The sequence below is a fragment of the Haematobia irritans genome, chromosome 1, assembly GCF_050003625.1.
Source record: "Haematobia irritans isolate KBUSLIRL chromosome 1, ASM5000362v1, whole genome shotgun sequence".
Taxonomy (NCBI): Eukaryota; Metazoa; Arthropoda; class Insecta; order Diptera; family Muscidae; genus Haematobia; species Haematobia irritans.
This window is the reverse complement of record NC_134397.1, coordinates 36,582,449-36,605,257: the sequence shown is the minus strand read 5'-3', so window position 1 is coordinate 36,605,257 and position 22,809 is coordinate 36,582,449. Positions and strand designations below refer to the sequence as shown.

At 29.3% G+C, this 22,809-nt stretch overlaps 2 protein-coding genes across 2 annotated transcripts; both read right to left on the bottom strand.

Annotated features, from left to right (window-relative positions):
• Nucleotides 1-2,724: 2,724 nt before the first annotated feature.
• LOC142220609 (developmentally-regulated GTP-binding protein 2) lies at nucleotides 2,725-4,932 on the bottom strand. Its single transcript, XM_075289821.1, has 4 exons — nucleotides 4,718-4,932; nucleotides 4,253-4,560; nucleotides 3,632-4,189; nucleotides 2,725-3,195 (listed from the first exon to the last, which is right to left on the bottom strand). Exons 1-4 carry the CDS (start codon nucleotides 4,779-4,781, stop codon nucleotides 3,034-3,036), a joined length of 1,092 nt encoding a protein of 363 aa, XP_075145936.1. The 5' UTR covers nucleotides 4,782-4,932; the 3' UTR covers nucleotides 2,725-3,033.
• Nucleotides 4,933-10,731: 5,799 nt separating this feature from the next.
• On the bottom strand, nucleotides 10,732-22,101 carry LOC142220608 (uncharacterized). Its single transcript, XM_075289820.1, has 7 exons — nucleotides 21,718-22,101; nucleotides 20,975-21,637; nucleotides 17,311-18,169; nucleotides 17,124-17,249; nucleotides 16,718-17,058; nucleotides 15,925-16,594; nucleotides 10,732-11,530 (listed from the first exon to the last, which is right to left on the bottom strand). The coding sequence occupies exons 1-7, from the start codon at nucleotides 21,835-21,837 to the stop codon at nucleotides 11,283-11,285; spliced, it is 3,027 nt and encodes a 1,008-aa protein (XP_075145935.1). The 5' UTR covers nucleotides 21,838-22,101; the 3' UTR covers nucleotides 10,732-11,282.
• Between the last annotated feature and the right edge of the window lie 708 nt (nucleotides 22,102-22,809).

The following is a 22,809-nucleotide window of genomic DNA, read 5'->3' as shown; positions in this document are numbered from 1 at the left end:
ATCATATCTTTCCCATAACTATTCCTGTTAATGAAAGTTTTCAATATTGATCATCTTATTATACAGGGCATAAACCAAATGGGGCCTACCATATTTTGAGCTTATCTTGTTTTCTTTATTATAGCAGAGCTGTTTCTTGAAAAACTTATTTACTTTCTTACTGTAAATTGGGTTACTTTGTTGTTTTTTGATTTCAGCTTAAAACCATGCATTGACTAAACTACAAATGTAGCTTAACCAACAGAGGAAAAGAATGTTTGTCAAATTTATTTGGGCAAAGCCCTATAGACTGCAAGATGGTTGGATGGACGCACGTTTCAGAATTACCACATTCCTCATCAGCATCCTCTACTTGCAGCAAAATTATCAAAAAATAATCAGAATAAATTCAGGCATTTCATTAAACCCAACAACGAACCACATTTATTTTGACAAATTTTGACAAAATTTTCTATATAATATTTTGACAAAATTTTCTATAGAAATAAAATTTTGAAAAAAAAATTCTATAGAAATAAAATTTTGAGATAATTTTCTATAGAAATACAATTTTGAGAAAATATTCTATAGAAATAAAATTTTGACAAAATTTTCTATAGAAATACAATTTTGAGAAAATATTCTATAGAAATACAATTCTATAGAAATAAAAATAAAATCTTGACAAAATTTTCTACAGAAATAAAATTTTGACAAAATTATCTATAGAAATAAAATTTTCTATAGAAATAAAATTTTGACAAAATTTTCTATAGAAATAAAATTTTGACAAAATTTTCTATAGAAATAAAATTTTGACAAAATTTTCTACACAAATAAAATTTTGACAAAATTTTCTACACAAATAAAATTTTGACAAAATTTTCTAAAAAATTTACTATAGAAATAAAATTTTGTCAAAATTTTCTATAGAAATAAAAATTTGTCAAAATTTTTTATAGAAATAAAATTTTGTGAAAAATTTCTCTAGAAATGAAATTTTGAGAAAATTTTCTATAGAAATAAAATTTTGAGAAAATTTTCTATAGAAATAAAATTTTGGAAAAATTTTCTATAGAAATAAAATTTTGACAAAATATTCTATAGAAATAAAATTTTGAGAGAATTTTCTATAGAAATAAAATTTTGACAAAATTTTCTACAGAAATAAAATATTGACAAAATTATCTATAGAAATGAAATTTTGACAAAATTTTCTACAGAAATAAAATTTTGATAGAAGTGGAAATTTAAATTTTTTCTAAATTTTGACAAAATTTTCTATAGAAATAAAATGTTGGCAAAATTTTCTATAGGAATAAAATGTTGAGAAAATTTTCTATAGAAATAAAATTTTGACAAAATTTTATTTCTATAGAAAATTTAATTTTGACAAAATTTTCTATAGAAATAAAATTTTGACAAAATTTTCTATAGAAATAAAATTTTGTCAAAATTTTCTATAGATATAAAATTTTGTCAAAATTTTCTATAGAAATAAAATTTTGTCAAAATTTTCTATAGAAATAAAATTTTTAAAAAATTGTCTATAGAAATAAATTTTTGACGAAATATTCTAAGAAATAAAATGTTGACAAAATTTTCTCACACTTATTCATTATCTTTTTAGAAATGTGCATTGAGGATTTTGCTAGATTTTTAAGTTTTTTTGTACAGTTTTAGAATTTTTCGTGTTAGTGCCTTAGCAATTTTTGATGTATGTAATTAATACTTTAAATCTCATTATTGCTCTACTTTATATATCTATCAACATATGGCCCATGGGGGCTCAGTTTGATTAAATAAATAAATAAATAAAAAATAAAATTTTTAGAATATTTTCTATAGAAATAAAATGTTGACAAAATTTTCTATAGAAATAAAATTTTGACAAAGATAAGAGTGGTAACCGTATGTGTGACATGGCGATCGGACTAATTCAACAGCTCTAAAAAGGCACAGGCATTTAATTCGCCTTTCACACAAAGGATCATGTACTCTGTTCGACTAAACAACAAAAAAGATGCTAGAGACTTTTCAGAGTATTTTAAATTTAGGAAAGAATTTACCTCTGATTGAACTTAGCACAGAATGGTGTTGATGAGACAAAAGTATTCCAATGAAAGTCCATACTTGGAAAGATAAAGGCCACGATGGAAAATCCCATTAAAAACCGAATTCTAACCAAGTTTTTCTAAACTTACAAATTGGATTCTATATTTTTAATGTATAGACATTTTTGGTAATATTGTCTTTCGATTAATTTAATTTCCATTTAATAGTAATTACTTACCAATTTTTTATGGAGCTGCCAATTGCACAGGCCATAAACCGTATGGGGCCTACCATATATGGAGTTTAGCTTGCAGTTTTGTTTTATTATAGCAGAGCAGTATCTTGAAAAAATTATTTACTTCCAAATATAAATTGGGACTTTACTTTTCTATCTACCAACCGATATATTTCAACCTTTGATGTTCTTTTTTGTTTTTGTGTATAAAAATTGCAATTAACTCTTTGCGATGAAATCAATATTTCCATTTAATAGTAATTACTTACCTGTGTTGCTCTGGGTTACCTCCAAGATTATTTGGTAAGGAACGTTTTTGTCGCAATGTTATACTTTCTCAAAAAATTCCTCCACTATCTCCAATCATATCTTTCCCATAACTATTCCTGTTAATGAAAGTTTTCAATATTGATCATCTTATTATACAGGGCATAAACCAAATGGGGCCTACCATATTTTGAGCTTATCTTGTTTTCTTTATTATAGCAGAGCTGTTTCTTGAAAAACTTATTTACTTTCTTACTGTAAATTGGGTTACTTTTGTATCTACCAACAGATATATTTCAACCTTTGATGTTCTTTTGTGTGTGTGTGTGTGTGTGTATAAAACTTGAAATTAACTCTTCGCGATGAATGTATATGACATTTCAACTAAATCATCAGGCTGTTTAATAAAATTAAATTTTAAAGTATAAAATATCCCAAAAAAATCAATTACAATGAACGAAAAATCTTTTTCGCTAATTAAACGTTCGACGTTTTTATCATTTTTTAACAATCTGTATGACATCCTCATCAGCCATAATGTGACTAATACCAACACGTTGTGGTGAATATTTGGTGGAAGTACCCCAAACTAAGGCATATTTAAATTGGGCCGCCAAAGTACGATGGATGGCATGACAGACATATTCAACGCTAACACCCTGAAAAGAAAGGAAAAAAGTTTTTAGTGAATATTATTTTTCTTAATTTAGTATATGGTAAATAGAAATATTAGAAGATAATCCTAAAAACAACTCTCGATGAATTAATTGATTAACTCGTAGTAAACGTCGTCAAGAATTTAATCTATTGTCCCATTCCGACATTTCGTACACAAGGGAGGAATGCATTTTTATTGATAAGAGAGATATTAACCACCCGTTTATGACAGTCCCATTGATTGGGACTCCGACAACATTTTGTACAGAAGCGAGAAATGCATTTTTATTGATAAGAAAGATATAACCCACCTGTTTATGACAGTCCCACTGGTTAGTTTTGTTTCTGATATAGACATATCACAACTATGTCCGTATAACTAGGACATCGTTCCCCCACTTTTTTGCAAGCATTTTAATATAAGCACTATAGTCTTACCTTTCTCAAAATCAAACCATCATCGAAATCTGGTGGTGCGCCTGGTTTCTTTGTATACACACGAATCAATTGAAGAGCATCCCATAAGGCTTCTAGCAAATAATCCAAATTCAATTTCATATTACAACTAACCACAATCGAATTAGGTTGTCTAGCCAATCGATCCACTTCTTCAATAGATATCTGATCGATTTTGTTATAGACATAAAGGCATGGTAGGTATACACGATTCGCCGTAACCACATCAATGAACTCATCTTCAGTACAATCTTCACGGAATAGAACTTCAGCATTGAATATTTTAAAAGAGTGCAATATCATTTGGACCATTTTCTCACTGCATCGAGTTAGGGTGCATGTTGAATTGAAACTCAAGCCACCGCCTTTCTTTTGTTTAAAATAAATATTCGGTTTACGTTTATTCAACCGTATGCCCACCGATTCCAATTCACGTTCCAACAATTCACGATGAACATTGGGTTTTGTGGCGTCCAACATCATTACGACCAAATCGGCAGTACGAGCAACAGCAATAACTTGACGACCTCTACCTTTACCCTGAAATATTGAATAAATATTTGAGATATACTTAAATGATTACCACCTGATAAATTTCCATACCTGAGCAGCACCTTCAATAATACCAGGCAAATCTAACAATTGAATATTTGCTCCTTTATATTCGATGACACCGGGAATACATGTCAACGTTGTGAATTCATAATTGGCAGCTTCAGATTCCGTTTTAGTTAATGTGGATAATAAAGTTGATTTACCCACTGAGGGAAAACCAATTAGAGCCACTCTAGCATCACCACTTTTTAAGACATCGAAGCCTTCACCTTTTTCACCCTTCTTGGCAGGTTCCAGCAATTGGGACCGATATTTTGCTAATTTAGCTTTAAGCAAACCCAAATGATATTCGGTGGCTAGAAATTTAAAAAAATGGGTATATTTAAGTTTTTTACTGTTCCAACATAATTATAATTAGACCCTCTTCCAATTTAGATTCTCTTCATGGATAACCTTGATTTCCGTAGGCATTAGAAGACACACACCGGGATTCCATACAATTCGTGAACTTACCTTTATTCTTTTGGGTTCTTGCAATTTCCCTTTCGATTTCAGCAATTTTATCCAAAATACCCATTATGAGTTTTTACTTTCTTCCTTTATTTATCTTTTAAACAATTTGCAGAATGTTCATAATAAAAATATTGGTTGATTTTCCAATTTTTATTAATTCTTCTCGTCTTTACACTGATCCGGCCAATATTGACAGCCAACAATGCTTTGCAAAATGTCAAAATTGTAAGCAATCAGTGTTGCTAACTTAGCGATGTTGTTATGTTTTTGTTTCTAAAATCATTCACAATACAGATAACTTGAAGGTTATTTGAATTCAATTGGAATATTAACACTGATATCACAATAAATCACATAAATAGTGGAATGCGGGCAAAGTAAAGCATTTTATGCAAATCTAGAAAATTTTCCGCTAAAGCACGGTGTGCGTAAATTTCGTCTGCGTGCCAATAACACAGTTTTCCACTGTAGGGAGCCACCGTGGTGCAATGGTTAGCATGCCCGCCTTGCATAAACCAAAAAGTTTTTCAGCGGTGGATTATCCCACATCAGTAATGCTGGTGACATTTCTGAGGGTTTCAAAGCTTCCCTAAGTGGTTTCACTGCAATGTGGAACGCCGTTCGAACTCGCCTATAAAAAGGAGATCCCTTGTAATTGAGCTTAACATAGAACCGGGCAGCACTCAGTGATAAGAGACAAGTTCATCAATGTGGTAGTCCAAGTGAGTCTAAGTGGACTGAATAGTCTAAGTGAGCCTGATACATCGGGCTGCCACCTAACATAACCTAACCTAACCTACTGTATTTGTTTTGGGAGCAAAATGTAAACAATCGATAATAAGGCCTCACTGACTTTTCATTAGCAATTATACAGCAATGCATTTTTAAGGGTATCGTATATATCCGCTAGAAGTACACACCGGCCTTAAGCATACGAATGGCAAAGCTATATTCGCTAATGAAAATTCCGCGAACGTTGTTATCGATTGTTTGTATAACATTCCCATAAGACATACATGGCAAAACTGTATTATTGAAATGCAAAATTTCGGGCTTAATAACACAAATTTTACGAATTGTTGATCAATAATGCTCTGTATACACCTCTAACAAAAATTTCCGCTTCTCATAAGAAATGTATAGCTATATTTACTAACAAAAAGTCCGTGAGCCATTATTATCGATTATTTTCATGTTGTTCCAGAGATGGAAACTACAATTTTTAAGAAAGCATATATTATTTTTTTAAGCGAATAAGTACTTTTCACTAAATCTCAATAAAAATTCCATTGGAAGATTATTGTCAAGAGCTTCTTTAGATTGAATTTTAAAGAAAATAAAATTTTGTTTGTCATCTCCTCAATTTTAAATATTTTTTTAGGTTTATATCCGCTTACAAAGACTACCGTAGTACTGTAATTACGGTTGCCACAGTTGTACTTCATGGTACTTCATACATTTTCTGTAGATAAATAAAAATACATTTTTGACAAAATTTTCTATAGAAATAAAATTTTTGAAAAAGTTTCTACAAAAATAAAATTTTGACAAAATTTTCTATAGAAATAAAATTTTGACAAATTTTTCTATGGAAATAAAATTTTGACAAAATTTTCTATAGAAATAAGATTTTGACAAAACTTTCTATAGAAATAAAATTTCGACAAAATTTTCTATAAAAAATAAAATGTTGACAAATTGTTCTATAGAAATAAATTTTTACACAAATAAAATTTACACAAAAATAAAATAAAATTTACACAAAATTTTCTATAGAAATAAAATTTCGGCAAAATTTTCTATAGAAATATAATTTTGACAAAATTTTCTATAAAAATAAAATTTTGACAAGATTTTCTATAGAAATAAAATTTTCACAAAATTTTTTTAGAAATAAAATTTTGACAAAATTTTCTATAGAAATAAAATTTACACAAAATTTTCTATAGGAATAAAATTGTGACAACATTTTCTATGAAAATAAAATTTCGACAAAATTTTCTATAGAAATAAAATTTTCTATAGAAATAAAATTTTCACAAAAATTTCTATAGAAATCAAATTTTGAAAAAATTTTCTATAGAAATAAAATTTTGACAAAATTTTTTTATAGAAATAAAATGTTGACAAAATTTTCTATAGAAATAAAATGGCTCTATTAACCATGTTCCTTAATCTATATCTGTCCATAAAGCTCGAAAAATAATTGTATAATTAGATATAATGCATTTGGACGTCAATTGCCTGTTTCGGTATCAGGCTAACATGTAATATAATAAGCAACGATGAGCCCGTCGTAAAACTAGGAAAAACACGACTAATGTACGCGTTAGAATTGTTGTTGTATCCTGGAAACCAGTTTCTGTTAATTGTCATATGTTGTAGTTGACTGTAGAAACAATAAGCATTGTTCGACTGTTCACCACTTAGGTGAATTCTAACAAATTAGCTTTCTAAAAATAAATTTCGTGTTGTTGCATTACTATGTAACAAAACGAAATAAAAATAGGATTAAGGGACTTGTAAGTCATATGAAAAGATGATGTACAGTGGGAGAAAAGATGATTCAATTTGTAAGAGGAAATTTCCCAAATGTTTTCTCCATAAGGAGTTAGCATAAAGGGCCCAAAATTGAGTTATCTCTCCCAGCCAGATCTATACTAAAGGCTGTGGAAAGGTTCATTCGCCCGAACCGAAACATGTACAGTCCAGGCGTGTATAGATTGGTATCTGGCGTTTTCTTTTCAATGGCTCTATTAACCATGTTCCTTAATCTATATCTGTCCATAAAGCTCGAAAAATAATTGTATAATTAGATATAATGCATTTGGACGTCAATTGCCTGTTTCGGTATCAGGCTAACATGTAATATAATAAGCAACGATGAGCCCGTCGTAAAACTAGGAAAAACACGACTAATGTACGCGTTAGAATTGTTGTTGTATCCTGGAAACCAGTTTCTGTTAATTGTCATATGTTGTAGTTGACTGTAGAAACAATAAGCATTGTTCGACTGTTCACCACTTAGGTGAATTCTAACAAATTAGCTTTCTAAAAATAAATTTCGTGTTGTTGCATTACTATGTAACAAAACGAAATAAAAATAGGATTAAGGGACTTGTAAGTTATATGAAAAGATGATGTACAGTGGGAGAAAAGATGATTCAATTTGTAAGAGGAAATTTCCCAAATGTTTTCTCCATAAGGAGTTAGCATAAAGGGCCCAAAATTGAGTTATCTCTCCCAGCCAGATCTATACTAAAGGCTGTGGAAAGGTTCATTCGCCCGAACCGAAACATGTACAGTCCAGGCGTGTATAGATTGGTATCTGGCGTTTTCTTTTCAATGGCTCTATTAACCATGTTCCTTAATCTATATCTGTCCATAAAGCTCGAAAAATAATTGTATAATTAGATATAATGCATTTGGACGTCAATTGCCTGTTTCGGTATCAGGCTAACATGTAATATAATAAGCAACGATGAGCCCGTCGTAAAACTAGGAAAAACACGACTAATGTACGCGTTAGAATTGTTGTTGTATCCTGGAAACCAGTTTCTGTTAATTGTCATATGTTGTAGTTGACTGTAGAAACAATAAGCATTGTTCGACTGTTCACCACTTAGGTGAATTCTAACAAATTAGCTTTCTAAAAATAAATTTCGTGTTGTTGCATTACTATGTAACAAAACGAAATAAAAATAGGATTAAGGGACTTGTAAGTTATATGAAAAGATGATGTACAGTGGGAGAAAAGATGATTCAATTTGTAAGAGGAAATTTCCCAAATGTTTTCTCCATAAGGAGTTAGCATAAAGGGCCCAAAATTGAGTTATCTCTCCCAGCCAGATCTATACTAAAGGCTGTGGAAAGGTTCATTCGCCCGAACCGAAACATGTACAGTCCAGGCGTGTATAGATTGGTATCTGGCGTTTTCTTTTCAATGGCTCTATTAACCATGTTCCTTAATCTATATCTGTCCATAAAGCTCGAAAAATAATTGTATAATTAGATATAATGCATTTGGACGTCAATTGCCTGTTTCGGTATCAGGCTAACATGTAATATAATTTTGACAAAATTTTCTATAGAAATAAAATTTTCTATGGAAATAACATTTTCACAAAATTTTCTATAGAAATAAAATTTTCACAAAATTTTCTATAGAAATATACTTTTGACAAAATTTTCTATAAAAATAAAATTTTGACAAAATTTTCTATAGAAATAAAATTTTCACAAAATTTTCTATAGAAATAAAATGTTGACAAAATTTTCAATAGAAATAAAATTTTGACAAAATTTTCTATAGAAATAAAATTTTCTATGGAAATAACATTTTCACAAAATTTTCTATAGAAATAAAATTTTTACAAAATTTTCTATAGAAATATAATTTTGACAAAATTTTCTATAAAAATAAAATTTTGACAAAATTTTCTATAGAAATAAAATTTTCACAAAATTTTCTATAGAAATAAAATGTTGACAAAATTTTCAATAAAAATAAAATTTTGACAAAATTTTCTATAGAAATAAAATTTTCACAAAATTTTCTATAGAAATATAATTTTGACAAAATTTTCTATAAAAATAAAATTTTGACAAAATTTTCTATAAAAATAAAATTTTCACAAAATTTTTTTAGAAATAAAATTTTGACGAAATTTTCTATAAAAAAAAAATTTGACAAAATTTTCTATAGAAATGAAATTTTCACAAAATTTTCTATAGAAATAAAATTTTGACATTTTCTAGGAAAATAAAATTTCGACAAAATTTTCTATAGAAATAAAATTTTCTATAGAAATAACATTTTCACAAAATTTTCTATAGAAATAACATTTTCACAAAATTTTTTATAGAAATAAAATTTTCAATAAAAATGAAATTTTGACAAAATTTTCTATAAAAATAAAATTTTGACAAAATTTTCTATAGATATACAATTTTGACAAAATTTTTTCTAGAAATAAAATTTTTACAAAATTTTCAATAAAAATAAAATTTTGACAAAATTTTCTAAGAAATCAAATTTGGACAAGATTTTCTATAGAAATAAAATGTTGACAAAATTTTCAATTGAATTCAAATTTTGACAAAATATTCTATAAAAATAAAATTTTGACAAAATTTTCTATAGAAATAAAATTTTGGCAAAATTTTCTATAGAAATAAAATTTTTGCAAAATTTTCTATAGAAATAAAATGTTGACGAAACTTTCTATAGAAATAAAATTTCGACAAAATTTTCAATACAAAATAAATTTTTATGACAAATTTTTCTATAGAAATAAAATGTTGACAAAATTTTCTATAGAAATAAAATTTCGACAAAATTTTCTATAGAAATAAATTTTTCACAAAATTTTTTTAGAAATAAAATTTTGACAACATTTTCTATAAAAAACAAGCTTTTGACAAAATTTTCTATAGAAATAAAATTTACACAAAATTTTCTATAGAAATAAAATTTTGACAACATTTTTTATAAAAATAAAATTTTGACAAAAATTTTTTAGAAATAAAATTTTGACAAAATTTTCTATAAAAATAAAATTTTCTATAAAAAAAAATTACACAAAATTTTCTATAAAAATATAATTTTGACAAAATTTTGTATAGAAATAAAATTTTCTATAGAAATAACATTTTCAAAAAATTTTCTATAAAAATAAAATTTTTACAAAATTTTCAATAAAAATAAAATTTTGACAACAGTTTCTAAGAAATTAAATTTGGACAAAATTTTCTATAGAAATCAAATTTTGGCAAAATTTTGTTTAGAAATAAAATTTTGACAAAATTTCCTATAAAAATAAAATTTTGACAACAAAATGTCCGTGAGGCACTATTATCGATTATTTTCATTTTGTTCCCATTTGAAACACTGTTTTAATGACAATGAAATGAAATTTTCACTGGAGGTGCTTATCGGCTTTTGAACCAAAAATTAAACAGCAGGCACTGTGTTTGTTTTCACTGTAACATTATACTAAAATCACAATTTAAGGTTTTGGGTTTATTAAAATTTTGAATTTATTATGTTACTTTTGTTTGAGAGGGGGGATACCTAGATAAATTCTTTGCAATCTTTTAATTTTACAGTGCTTACACATTTCTGGAAATGTTAAATCTATATTTCACAAAAACAATATACATATATAAAATCCGTAATAATACTCTTTACAACAAAATTATACAAATACATACGTACAATATAGCAAGATTCTATTAAACTTAATCCAAAAAGGTATAAATAAGTATAAAAGAAACATAAAAAATATTATGCTCATCTTTAATTGATAGTGGAAAGAATGGAACCCAAAGAAAAAAATCTTCGAATCTTGTGCTATCAGTTTTTTGAGCCTATTTGTCATAGAGTTAATGACCACAAAACGGGAATACATACATACAATACCATCAGCCTTTATACAAAGCAAGTTTCGGATACAAACTTTCTTAAGTAGACGTAATTAACATTTGCAACCTTTCGTTTTAAAAACACAAACATTCAAAATCGGTCTCTACAGGTAGATCTCTTCTAATTCCATCATCATCCTTTTCAGTTTCTATAGAATCCATTGCCATCGTTACCCATGAATTCAGTCCATCTTTGTGTTTGAATATCATCTAATTCGGAGCATACCTCACCTGGTTGTAGAGATCGACAGGTACAGGTTATACTTAATCGTGTGATAATCAATTGTGATTCATATTTTGGTAATTCGGGATTGATATTAACCAGGCGATCATTAAGGCATTGTTTCATAAACTGCCGTCGTAGGGCCCTTTGATTATCCATGGTATAACCTGAAAAAAAGTGATCAGTATTACAATCGTTCTTTAATTTGGTAAATTAAAGTTGGTATCTAACGTATCGACTAAAATAATATCTATAGCCTATACAACACATTTATGTTTGCTTAAAGTGTGGAGAATTAGGTTATCTGTCGATAACATAATCTTCATGGATTTCTTAACTCCGGTATGCAGCTCTGACGAACATATATTTTGAATGCCAATAAGACACTTTTGCCATTTGTTTCTTAAGCCCGGTTTGCAGCTACAAGTCCGGTATAGCACTCTAACAAAATTTCCGCTACCCATAATAAAATCCTCTACTATATTAGATGACGAAATTTTTCGTGAGTATTGTTATCGGTTGTTTACATTTTGGACCCATAAAAAATATATGGCAAAAATTTATTATATGCTGGGGAAGTTTCCCCTACCCCCACAAGAAATGCATTGTTACTGCTCCTAGTAAAATTTTCGGTATGATGATGTTATCGATTTTTTTTTGTTTTCTCCTTAATATACACACATATAGCAAAACTTTATTATTGGCATTCAACTAGAAGAGCCACATGCCAGTTTTTATGGAGAAAATATAATCAGTCGATAATGTCGTCCTTATGAAAATTGCTTATGCTAATGTACTTTTTAGGACTAGCCGAAATTTCGCAAGAACTGCATACCGAATTTTATATGGGAAAATGTAAAAATGCCCCACCAAATTTTTCCTCGCAGAAAAAGTCACACATTTCCCATGGAGGTGTATGACCGGTAAAACCTCAAACGAAATTTCCACTAGCCATAAGAAATGCATTGCTTTAATTGCTAACGAATTCCGTAAGAATTTATTATCGATAGTTTAGATTTTGCACCCATTAAAACTTTGTTGTTGGCTTGCAAACGAAATATTCGCTAGAGAGGAATTCCAGTATTTAAGGAAATTTTCGCTAGAACTACATAGCGGGTACAGAGCTAGAACTACATAGCGGGTACATGACCTAGCCGAATAATGGGCTTTATTTTAGTCGCAAATGTTGACAATATTAAAAAATGCATTGCAAATTTGCCAGTGAAACGAGGATGGTATTATCGACTATTTGTATTTTCTCCCATAAAAACAACTGGCATGGAGGGCCAGAGAGAATAAAAAGACAAGAGGACGAAACTGTGAAGCGAAACTGCATCAGTAGGCGGCAGTCATGAGGAAAATTTCTCTGATATCATGCAGTTTTTATCGGCGCTTCTCTCAAATATCATAGTTTGCGTCGGGATCACCCAGTTCAGTTCTCTGCCGACCTTACGGAAAATAGGATTTAGAACCTACTTTGGTGTAACAAATTTTCTTTTTTAAAAATGTTTTCATTCCATTAAATTTTTTGGCATACAATTTGAAATTATAACTGCCGATACCTTTATAAACAATTTATCAAAACAGCGCTTCGACCGCAACGTCGGTAATACTGCAAAAGCTGCAGGCATTGTGCGACATCTACACGGTTGACATTTGTTGTTTTTGTAGAAGAGAAATTTTCGTCCTCTTGTGTTTTTATTCTCTTTGGGAGAGCAACAAGCACGGTTGCCACAGTTGCTAGAATTCTACCAAATATGGTAGATTTTTTACTGTATGGTAGATTGGTAGAATTCTTTATGTTTTGGTAGATTTTGCAAAATATTCCTCTCCAACTAAGAATTTATAGCAAATTCTATAGAAATAAAATTTTTCAAAAATGTTCTATAGAGACAAAATTTTGCAAAAATTTTCCATAGAAACAAAATTTTGCAAAAATTTTCCATAGAAACAAAATTTTGAAAAAATTTTCTATAGAAATAAAATTTTGTAAATAGAAATAAAATTTTGCAAAAGTTTTCTATAGAGATAAAACTTTGCAACAATTTTCTATAGCGATAAAATTTTGAAAAAATTTTCTATAGATATAAAATTTTGGAAAATTTTTCTATAGAGATAAAATTATGGAAAAATTTTCTATAGACATAAAATTTTGGAAAAATTTTCTATAGAGTAAAATTTTTCAAAATTTTTCGATAGAGATAAAATTTTACAAAAATTTTCTATAAAGATAAAATTTTGCAATTTTTTTTTTTGTGGAGATAAAATTTTGCAAAATTTTTTTATAGATATAAAATTTTGCAAAAATTTTCTCTAGAGATAAAAATTTGACAAAATTTTCTATAAAGATACAATTTTGCAAATATTTTCTACAGAGATAAAATTTTTACAAAATTTTTTATAGAGATAAAATTGGGCAAAATACATTTTTTGTTTGGTAGTTTGTTGGTAAAGTGTTCTCCAAATATAGGTAGATTATTTTTGGCTCGTGGTGGCAACCGTGGCTACAATACCGGGTTTTATGGGTAGCGATATTTTTAAAATTTTGTTAGCCTAATTTTATCGATTTATCCCATAAGAAATGCAATGCATTTTTGTGTGTTATGGTTAATTTTCGCTAGAGGTGCATACCGGCTTTATACCCTGTGCTGCTTCCCGCCGATAAGGCAATTTTATCGTGTATTTCTTATGGGAGAAAATGAAAAAATCGACAATATCACCTTGGATTTTAAAAAATATCTGCCGATAAGGCAATTTTATCGTGTATTTCTTATGGGAGAAAATTAAAAAATCGACAATATTACCTTGGATTTGAAAAAATATCTTCTTTATTGACATAGAGAACTGCATAGAATTTTACCAAACGCATTACACACTAAAACGAAAATTACCCCTAGATATATATAGCGATGGCAGAAAGTAAACAGTCGATAATGTCGTCTCAGCGAATTTTCAATAGCAATAATAATTTGTTTCTTATGTGTAGAGTAACATTTCGATAGATACGCATATTGGGCGTATGTCTTGCAATGTTTCCCGCCGATAATGCAGTTCTATAATGTATTTCGTGTGGGAGAAATTGAAAAAAATGCAGAGTTTCACCAGCAAATGTAGGTAGATTGGTAGAATTCTCTATGTTTTGGTAGATTTTGCAAAATATTCCTCTCCAACTAAGAATTTATAGCAAACTCTATAGAGATAAAATTTTTCAAAAATGTTCTATAGAGACAAAATTTTGCAAAAATTTTCTATAGAGATAAAATTTTGCAAAAATTTTCCATAGAAACAAAATTTTTAAACATTTTCTATAGAAATAAAATTTTGAAAATAGAAATAAAATTTTTGCAAAAATTTTCTGTAGAGATAAAATTTTGCAAACATTTTCTATAGAGATACAATTTTGCAAAAATTTTCTATAGAGATAAAATTTTGCAAAAATTTTCTATAGAGATAAAATTTTGCAAATATTTTCTATAGAGATAAAATTTTGGAAAAATTTTCTATAGAGATAAAATTTTTCAAAAATTTTCTATAGAGGTAAAATTTTTCAAAATTTTTCTATAGAAGTAAAATTTTTCGATAGAGATAAAATTTTGGCTACATACGGGGTTTATGGGTACACACAAAAAATTTTTTTTCTGATTCAATCACGAAATTAATTGATCCAATTAGTTTTTAATTGAAATGTCTTCAATCACAGAAATGATAGTATCAATTAAAAAATTAATTGAAGGTCACTTAAAAAGTTAATTGATCCAATTAAAAAATTAATTGATACTATTATTTTTGTGATTGATTTTTGTTTCAGTTAAAGAATTTGTTGAACCGATTAAATTTTTAATTGAATATTTTTTAAAACTCAATTAAAATTTTAATTGGAAAATTTTTCGTGAAATTTCTTTGTGTGTAGCGATATTTCGAAAATTTCGTTAGCCTAATTTTATCGATTTATCCCATAAGAAATTCAATGAAATTTTGTGTGTTATGGTTAATTTTCGTTAAAGGTGCATACCGGCTTTATGCCCTGTGCGGCTTCCCGCCGATAAGGCAATTTTATCGTGTATTTCTTATGGGAGAAAAAGACAAAATCGACAATATCATCTTGGATTTGAAAAAATATCTGCCGATAAGGCAATTTTATCGTGTATTTCTTACCTTACCTTGGATTTGAAAAAAATATCTGCTTTATTGACATAGAGAGCTGCATAGAATTTTACCAAACGCATTAAACACTAAAACGAAAATTACCCCTAGATGTATATAGCGATGGCAAAAAGTAAACCGTCGATAATGTCGTCTCAGGGAATTTTCAATAGCAATAATAATTTGTTTCTTATGTGTAGAGTAACATTTCGATAGAGATGCATACCGGGCTTATGTCCTGCATTGTTTCCCGCCGATAATGCAGTTCTATAATGTATTTCTTATGGGAGCAAATGAAAAAATGCAGAGTTTCACAAAGAGCAAATGTGCCTATGCATTTCTATCAGGGCTTTAGATTCCACCTTGGTTTTCCATAAAAAAAAAATATCTTTATATATCAAAAATCATTCCAACTTACTTTTATAAGCGCTTATTTTCTCCTCAATGCAATTCAAATCTTGTGGTAGGAATAATGGTGGAAACGCCTCTGATTCACGTATATTCAAGACAAAAGAGAAATCTATTGAGGAACGGGTATTATTCAAAGATTTCATTAGAACTCCAGTAGATGAAATCGAAGACAAAAACCATTCATCATTGTCCAATTTTTCACTTTCATTTGGAGTATCGGATGCCTCTCTTCTCTTGCGTTTCATATTATCATCAACATTTATATCTTCAAATTGTTGCTGCTGCTGTTGTTGTTGTTGTTCCAACGATCCCTGATTATTCTCCTCTTCCAGTTGATTTGTTTGTGCTGCATCATAGTTCTGCTGTTGTTGACGTTGTTGTTTCATCAGGGCATCTCTTTCTTCTTTTTCTCTTTCCAAATCCCACAAACTTAAGGGTTCATCTTTATCCAGTTTATTACGTGGAACTCCACCAGTTGGAAGACTTGATGTTACATTAGAATCACTGTCATCAAATGTAGGAACATCACTTCGTATATCCCGATTACCGGGATATTTTGTGCGTAATCGTATGGGTTGATCATTCGGTGGTACTAGTTGGGGTAGTTCAGGATCTTGATAGGTGTTCTCATAGTCTTCGGGAACTCTTTGAGATTGTTCGATTTCGTAGTCTTTTGACTAAAAACAGAGAAGAAAAGGCTCAAATTTTAAAGACGAATTATTTTGGAGTTGAAAGTTTTGTTTGAATGTCGGCAAGTCAGTTTCTTTTGTTCCTATTGGAAGTCCTCCAAATTTACTTACATATTCCCTTAGTGGTGAATTTCCCACAAAACCACCATAGTATGGTGAATTTAATTGTTTCAAAGCTTCATAGGCATCCTCTGGAACTTCATTCTTTTCCAAAGCTTCTTGCATCAACTCAGGTGGCAACAGGCGATTACGAGCAGTCTCTTCACGGAATTGATTTTTGGACTTTTCCAGATTTTCAAGCTTTTCGGCTGCCACAACTTTTTCGAGTAATTCTTTATTGGCCAAAAGTTTCTTCAATAACTTGGGATGTTTCAGAGGTGACTTTGGAGTCTTATGTGGTATAGTAGCAATACTAGAGGGCAAAGTACGATTAAGATGGACTTCAAGATCATCTGGATAGGGAAAATTAAACAATATATCTAATAACGACTGAGGATTTTGTATAATGGAAAATTACCAGTGCTAAACAGTACTGCCCCTGGTGGCTCTATATGTCTGGCAATGGCATACAATTTAACAACGCTGGATGTGTTGTATCTTAAGCGACAAGTATCAGCTCGAGCTTGTAGTATGATATCACTATCTGAAAAATAAAATTCCATGTATTCCTTAACCCGTAATGGATCATTTTGAATTTTGCTTACCAGGAATAAATTCATAAGCATCCTTTGCATCCAATCTATCCCGACACTGCATTTGCCAGTGTAAAAAGAAATCTCCACCAAAGGTCTGTGATATCGAGACACCACCCAATAAACTATTGGATCCACCCGAATCTGTCATCATGGCATCCAGTAAAGGTTTTCCCGTTTTACCATCCAAGATTGTGGTCTGGGAATAATAATATACCGGAAAACCTGGTCCCGTATTATATTTAACCATAAAATCGGGAACATCATCATGATTGAAATGACCTGGTACTATGGCACTAACACTCTCACTTGAGGGAAATGTGAAATTCCACAACATGGAATGGTTGCGTCCATCAAAAGCCATAACCGTGGAATTGAAAGAAGACACCACTATATCTGCGATCTTATCACCCGTAATATCGGTTAAAACCGATGGAACCATTAAACCCGAACGCTTATGATGATACAACGGAGTGAAATCTTTTTCACTGGTAAATTTCATAAGTGATAATAAACGAATGGTATACACTCCTCCTGGAGTTGATTGACCACCAGTAATTATGAGTAACAGCTCAGTTCCATCTTCCTTAGTTATGATTTGTACGGGTACGAAAACTTCCTCCTTGTAGGGTGTTGGTATGGTCCTTATTACCTTACCCGTTTTCCCTGCAATCACTTTTATATGACCAGCTTTAGATTCTTCTCTTTCTTCTAAATGTACAGCCACAATTTCGGGTATTTCATCACCATCCAAATCACGTACGATATTAATGGTATAAAGATCCATGACTATGGGAGAATTTGTTTCAACCTCTATTTCACGGAATTCCCAAATATTGTTGCCATTACGACCATTTATTGCGAAAATCATCTGAAAACAAATTATAGACAAGACAACAAATGAGACATCAGAAATGAGACTGGATAAGTCAAATATGCGGTACGGATCTCCAGCTGAAGATCGAAATTTCCACTAATCGATTTGTGTAAAAAATTTCGAAGTAGAATTTTTGTTAACCTCAAACTTGGGATACAAAAATTGACCATTCGGTTAATCGACATTTTATAATGATTAAAATCGACTAATCGAATTTTAACCAAAAATCGAATTTAAAAATAAATGAAATATAGACCATCTAATTTAGCAAAACAAAAGTCGAATTTTTAAAATTATGAAAAATCGAAAAACATTTTTTTATTTGTCATATTTTAAGCATTATAATTTCAATTTTCCTCTTTTTATATATTTGAAAATTCGAGGTAGGTCGACTTTGGTGATGCCCGAAATCGGCCTTTGAGGGTATCCAAAAACGACATCAAATTCTGATCACGGTTGCCATTCGAGTCAAAATTTTACCAAAAATTTATGAAACAAAAAAATTTATTTTGCAATTTTTTCTATAGAAAATTTTGTAATTTTTTCTCTCGAATGTTTTGTCTAAAAAATCTATAAAAAGATTTGTTAAAATTTTATTTCTTTAGAAAAGTTTGTCAACATATTATTTCTGTAGAAAAATTTGTCAAAATTTTATTTCTTTAGAAAAATTTTTCAAAATTTTATTTCTATAGAAAATTTTCTTAAAATTTTATTTCCAATAAAAATTTTCTCAAACTTTAATTTCTATAGAAAATTTTCCTAAAATTTTATTTCTATAGAAAATTTTGTCAATATTTTTGTTTTCTACAGAAATTTTTCTCAAAATTTTATTTCTATAGAAAATTTTCTCAAAATTTTATTTCTATAGAAAATTTTCTCAAAATTTTATTTCTATAGAAAATTTTCTCAAAATTTTATTTCTATCGAAAATTTTCTCAAAATTATATTTCTATCGAAAATTTTCTCAAAATTTTATTTCTATTGAAAATTTTCTCAAAATTTTATTTCTATAGAAAATTTTCGCAAAATTTTATTTCTATAGAAAATTTTCTTAAAATTTTATTTATAAAGAAAATTTTGTCAAATTTTTTTCTACAGAAATTTTTCTCAAAATTTTGTTTCTATAGAAAATTTTATTTCTCTAGGAAATTTTGTCAAAATTTTATTTCTATTGAAAGTTTTCTCAAAATTTTATCTCTATTGAAAGTTTTCTCAAAATTTTATTTCTATAGAAATTTTTCGCAAAATTTTATTTCTATAGAAATTTTTCTTAAAATTTTATTTATATAGAAAATTTTGTCAAATTTTTTTCTACAGAAATTTTTCTCAAAATTTTATTTCTAATAAAAATTTTTTCAAAATTTTATTTCTATAGAAAATTTTCTTAAAATTTTATTTCTATAGAAAATTTTCTTAAAATTTTATTTCTATAGAAAATTTTGTCAAATTTTTTTTGCTACAGAAATTTTTTCTCAAAAATTTATTTCTATCGAAAATTTTCTCAAAATTTTATTTCTATAGAAAATTTTGTCAAAATATTATTTTTATAGAAATTTTTCTCCAAATTTTATTTCTATAGAAAATTTTGTCAAAACTTTATTTCTATAGAAAATTTTCTTAAAATTTTAATTCTATAGAAAATTTTCTTAAAATTTTATTTCAATAGGAAATTTTCTCAAAATTTTATTTCTATAGAAAATTTTGTCAAAATTTTATTTCCATAGAAAATTTTGTCAAAATTTTATTTCTATAGAACATTTTCTCAAAATTGTATTTCTCTTGAAAGTTTTCTCAAAACTTTATTTCTATAGAATATTTTATCATAATTTTATTTCTATAGATTTTTTTTTTTTTGATTCTCATTAAAAGTCCTACTGAATGACGAATGTGGTATAGATCATTTTATGGTGACAATTCCTCAAAGGAAATATTTTCAATTATCAGAAAAGTCGAAAAATCGACATTTACGAATTTCGTAACAGACGTAAGTTGACTTTTTCTTATTTTGAAAAATCAAAAGTTCGATTATTTTAAACAAGTTGACATTATGATTCCGATTTTAATCCCATCTTCAAATTCGATTTATAGAAGCTTGATTTGTTGTAAAAAATTCACTAATCAAATTTTAGCATTGACCCAAGTCGAAAAATCGATTTTACGAAATTTTGGAATGTTGCAAAAGTTAAAGTTTTTAAATTTTTAAAAAATCAAAAACTCGACTTGATGGTGACTAAATCTTCTAGTAGACTTTTAATGAAAAACTTGAAAAGTGAACTTTGAATTGAATAGTGAATGTGATGTGAATCTATTAATCGCGGCGATAATCAAACATTAAAAAATCGTTGAATTTTCAATAATCACAAAAGTCGATACATTCGATTTTTTCAATAGTCGGTAAGCCGGCTCGTTTTAAATGGAAAAAGTAAAGAATTCCACTTTCTCAAGTCGTTCTTTTTACAAAATTTTGAATATTCAAAGAAGTCGATAAGTCCACTTTTCCAAATTGGTAAACATTTTGAGTATTTATTAAAAAAAATTGAAAATTGATTTTTTATTCTGCAATCCTATGAACCAATTTTGAAAGCCGAAAAGTGTTTGTTTTTTATATCTGGAAGAAATTGACTTTTCCCAACTTGGTAAAATTCGATTTTAGTAAAAATCAAAAGTCAACATTTTCAGTATTAGAAAAAATAATCGACTTTTTCAAATCTTGACTTTTCATTCTTAGAAGCAAACTTATTCACAATCAACCTGTAACAAATTTGTCCTGAACGGTATAATTTTCCCCTATTCACTTACACCCAATCGTCCAGCAGCAACACAATCCGTATAACCATCACCATTAATATCCATTGTACACAACAAAGAGAAAACATTTGCCACACTCCATGTTTGCCACAACAATTCGCCGTTAACTCCATTCACAGCTATTACACCACCCTCACAAGGCACTTCGTCACCCTGTATGGGACTCTTACATTTAGGCAATGGATATCCTTCATATTGGATATTATCATCAACACCAAAACCAAAAATTATATCTGTGACATCATCACCATTGAGATCGGCCTTTCGCACAGGACTTTCACTGTTCATTCGTGGAAATGTACGTGACCATAACTTTTGGACACTGATTTGGGTACAGGGAACGAATTCACTACCCATACTGTCTCCATAGGATTTTTGACCATCATTTAGAGCCGATGGCATAGCGGGTATTTTCTGATGATGAAGCCATCCTTTGATTTTTTGCATGGATACAGGGACCATGGTTAATATAAGGGCAATCAGGCTGATTAAGGCTATGACTATAGTTAAGGCAGCTAGACCATAACAAAACGGTTCACAGCAACGCCAACAGCATCGGCGATGTTTTTTCATAATAGGCGAGGATGAATGTGATTTGCCATTTTTACGTCGCGGAGCCATGAGAGGCCGCTTAAGGCCCTTCTCTTCGCTCATCTGCAATTAGGGAAAAAAGAAGGGGGCATAACGAGAGTAAATTAAAGTGCATTTTTTCTACTTCCAAACATCTTGTATACCTTTGAGGTTTTGGAATCCTTGATGAAGACCTCATCATCTACATCATCACTGATATCTTCATCTATGGAATCCCGTATGGCTATGCGATTTGAGGGCACATATGGTCTCATATTTATCATTACCGGAAATTTTTAGATTGCGTATGATAACAAATATGGCGTATTAACTTTTCCGTTTTTTGTTTTTGGCACTTGTACACAGAAAAATTTCCACAAATCCCAAAAGTATGCTACATTTATGTTAAATTGTCTCACTCTTCACAATGCCTTGGACTTATGCTATGATTTTAGTTTTTTCTTTAGTTTCCTCAGTAGTTTATGTATTTCCTTGGCAAGCAACAAGAATTTCTGTGTCTGTTTTGTATTTATGGCCTCGCAAGCAAACAAAAAAATCGATACCTTTTTGCATTTTTATCTAAACTGTCATTTTGACAAATGGTGGTTGTTTAGCTCTTCTTCTCTTGTTGGTGTTATTCGAATGTCTTATCATTTTCAACGCATGCGCCCAAATGTAGTCCAGTGTTTTTGTCTTTTGTGTACATTTAGCGGGACTGTGGTTTCATGCATTCCAACCACGTGTTGATTATCACGCGCACCTTTGTTTACCAACAAACGAACGTCTTCGAGAAAAGCCGAAATATGATGATGACCGCTGTATGGTGGTGTTTTGTTTGACTAAAACCCTCTCAAAATATTCTTTGATGCTTATTTGTTATTAAATTTATGCTAGAGAAGAACAAGGGAGTTGTTTTGTTCACCAGATAGATTTTTCATGAATGAATTTCATTTCGAAATGAGAGAGAGATAGGGATGAATGAGGGTAATTTTTTCATTCATAATTTAATTAAATATATTGACAATTCTGGAATGACAGATTTTTAGTAATTTTAGGAAATTATTCTGTGTAAAAGAACAAGAACGGGTTTTGGATAAGCATAATAAATTTGGGCACTCAGCAAAGACTGCTTACAACACAGTCTGGAGCGCGACGTAGATAAATGAAACCAAACAAAATTATTATATCCGGCCGAATATTCGAAAATGCCCTCCATGCCCTTGATTGGTTTATATTGAGGAGTCTATAAATAATTA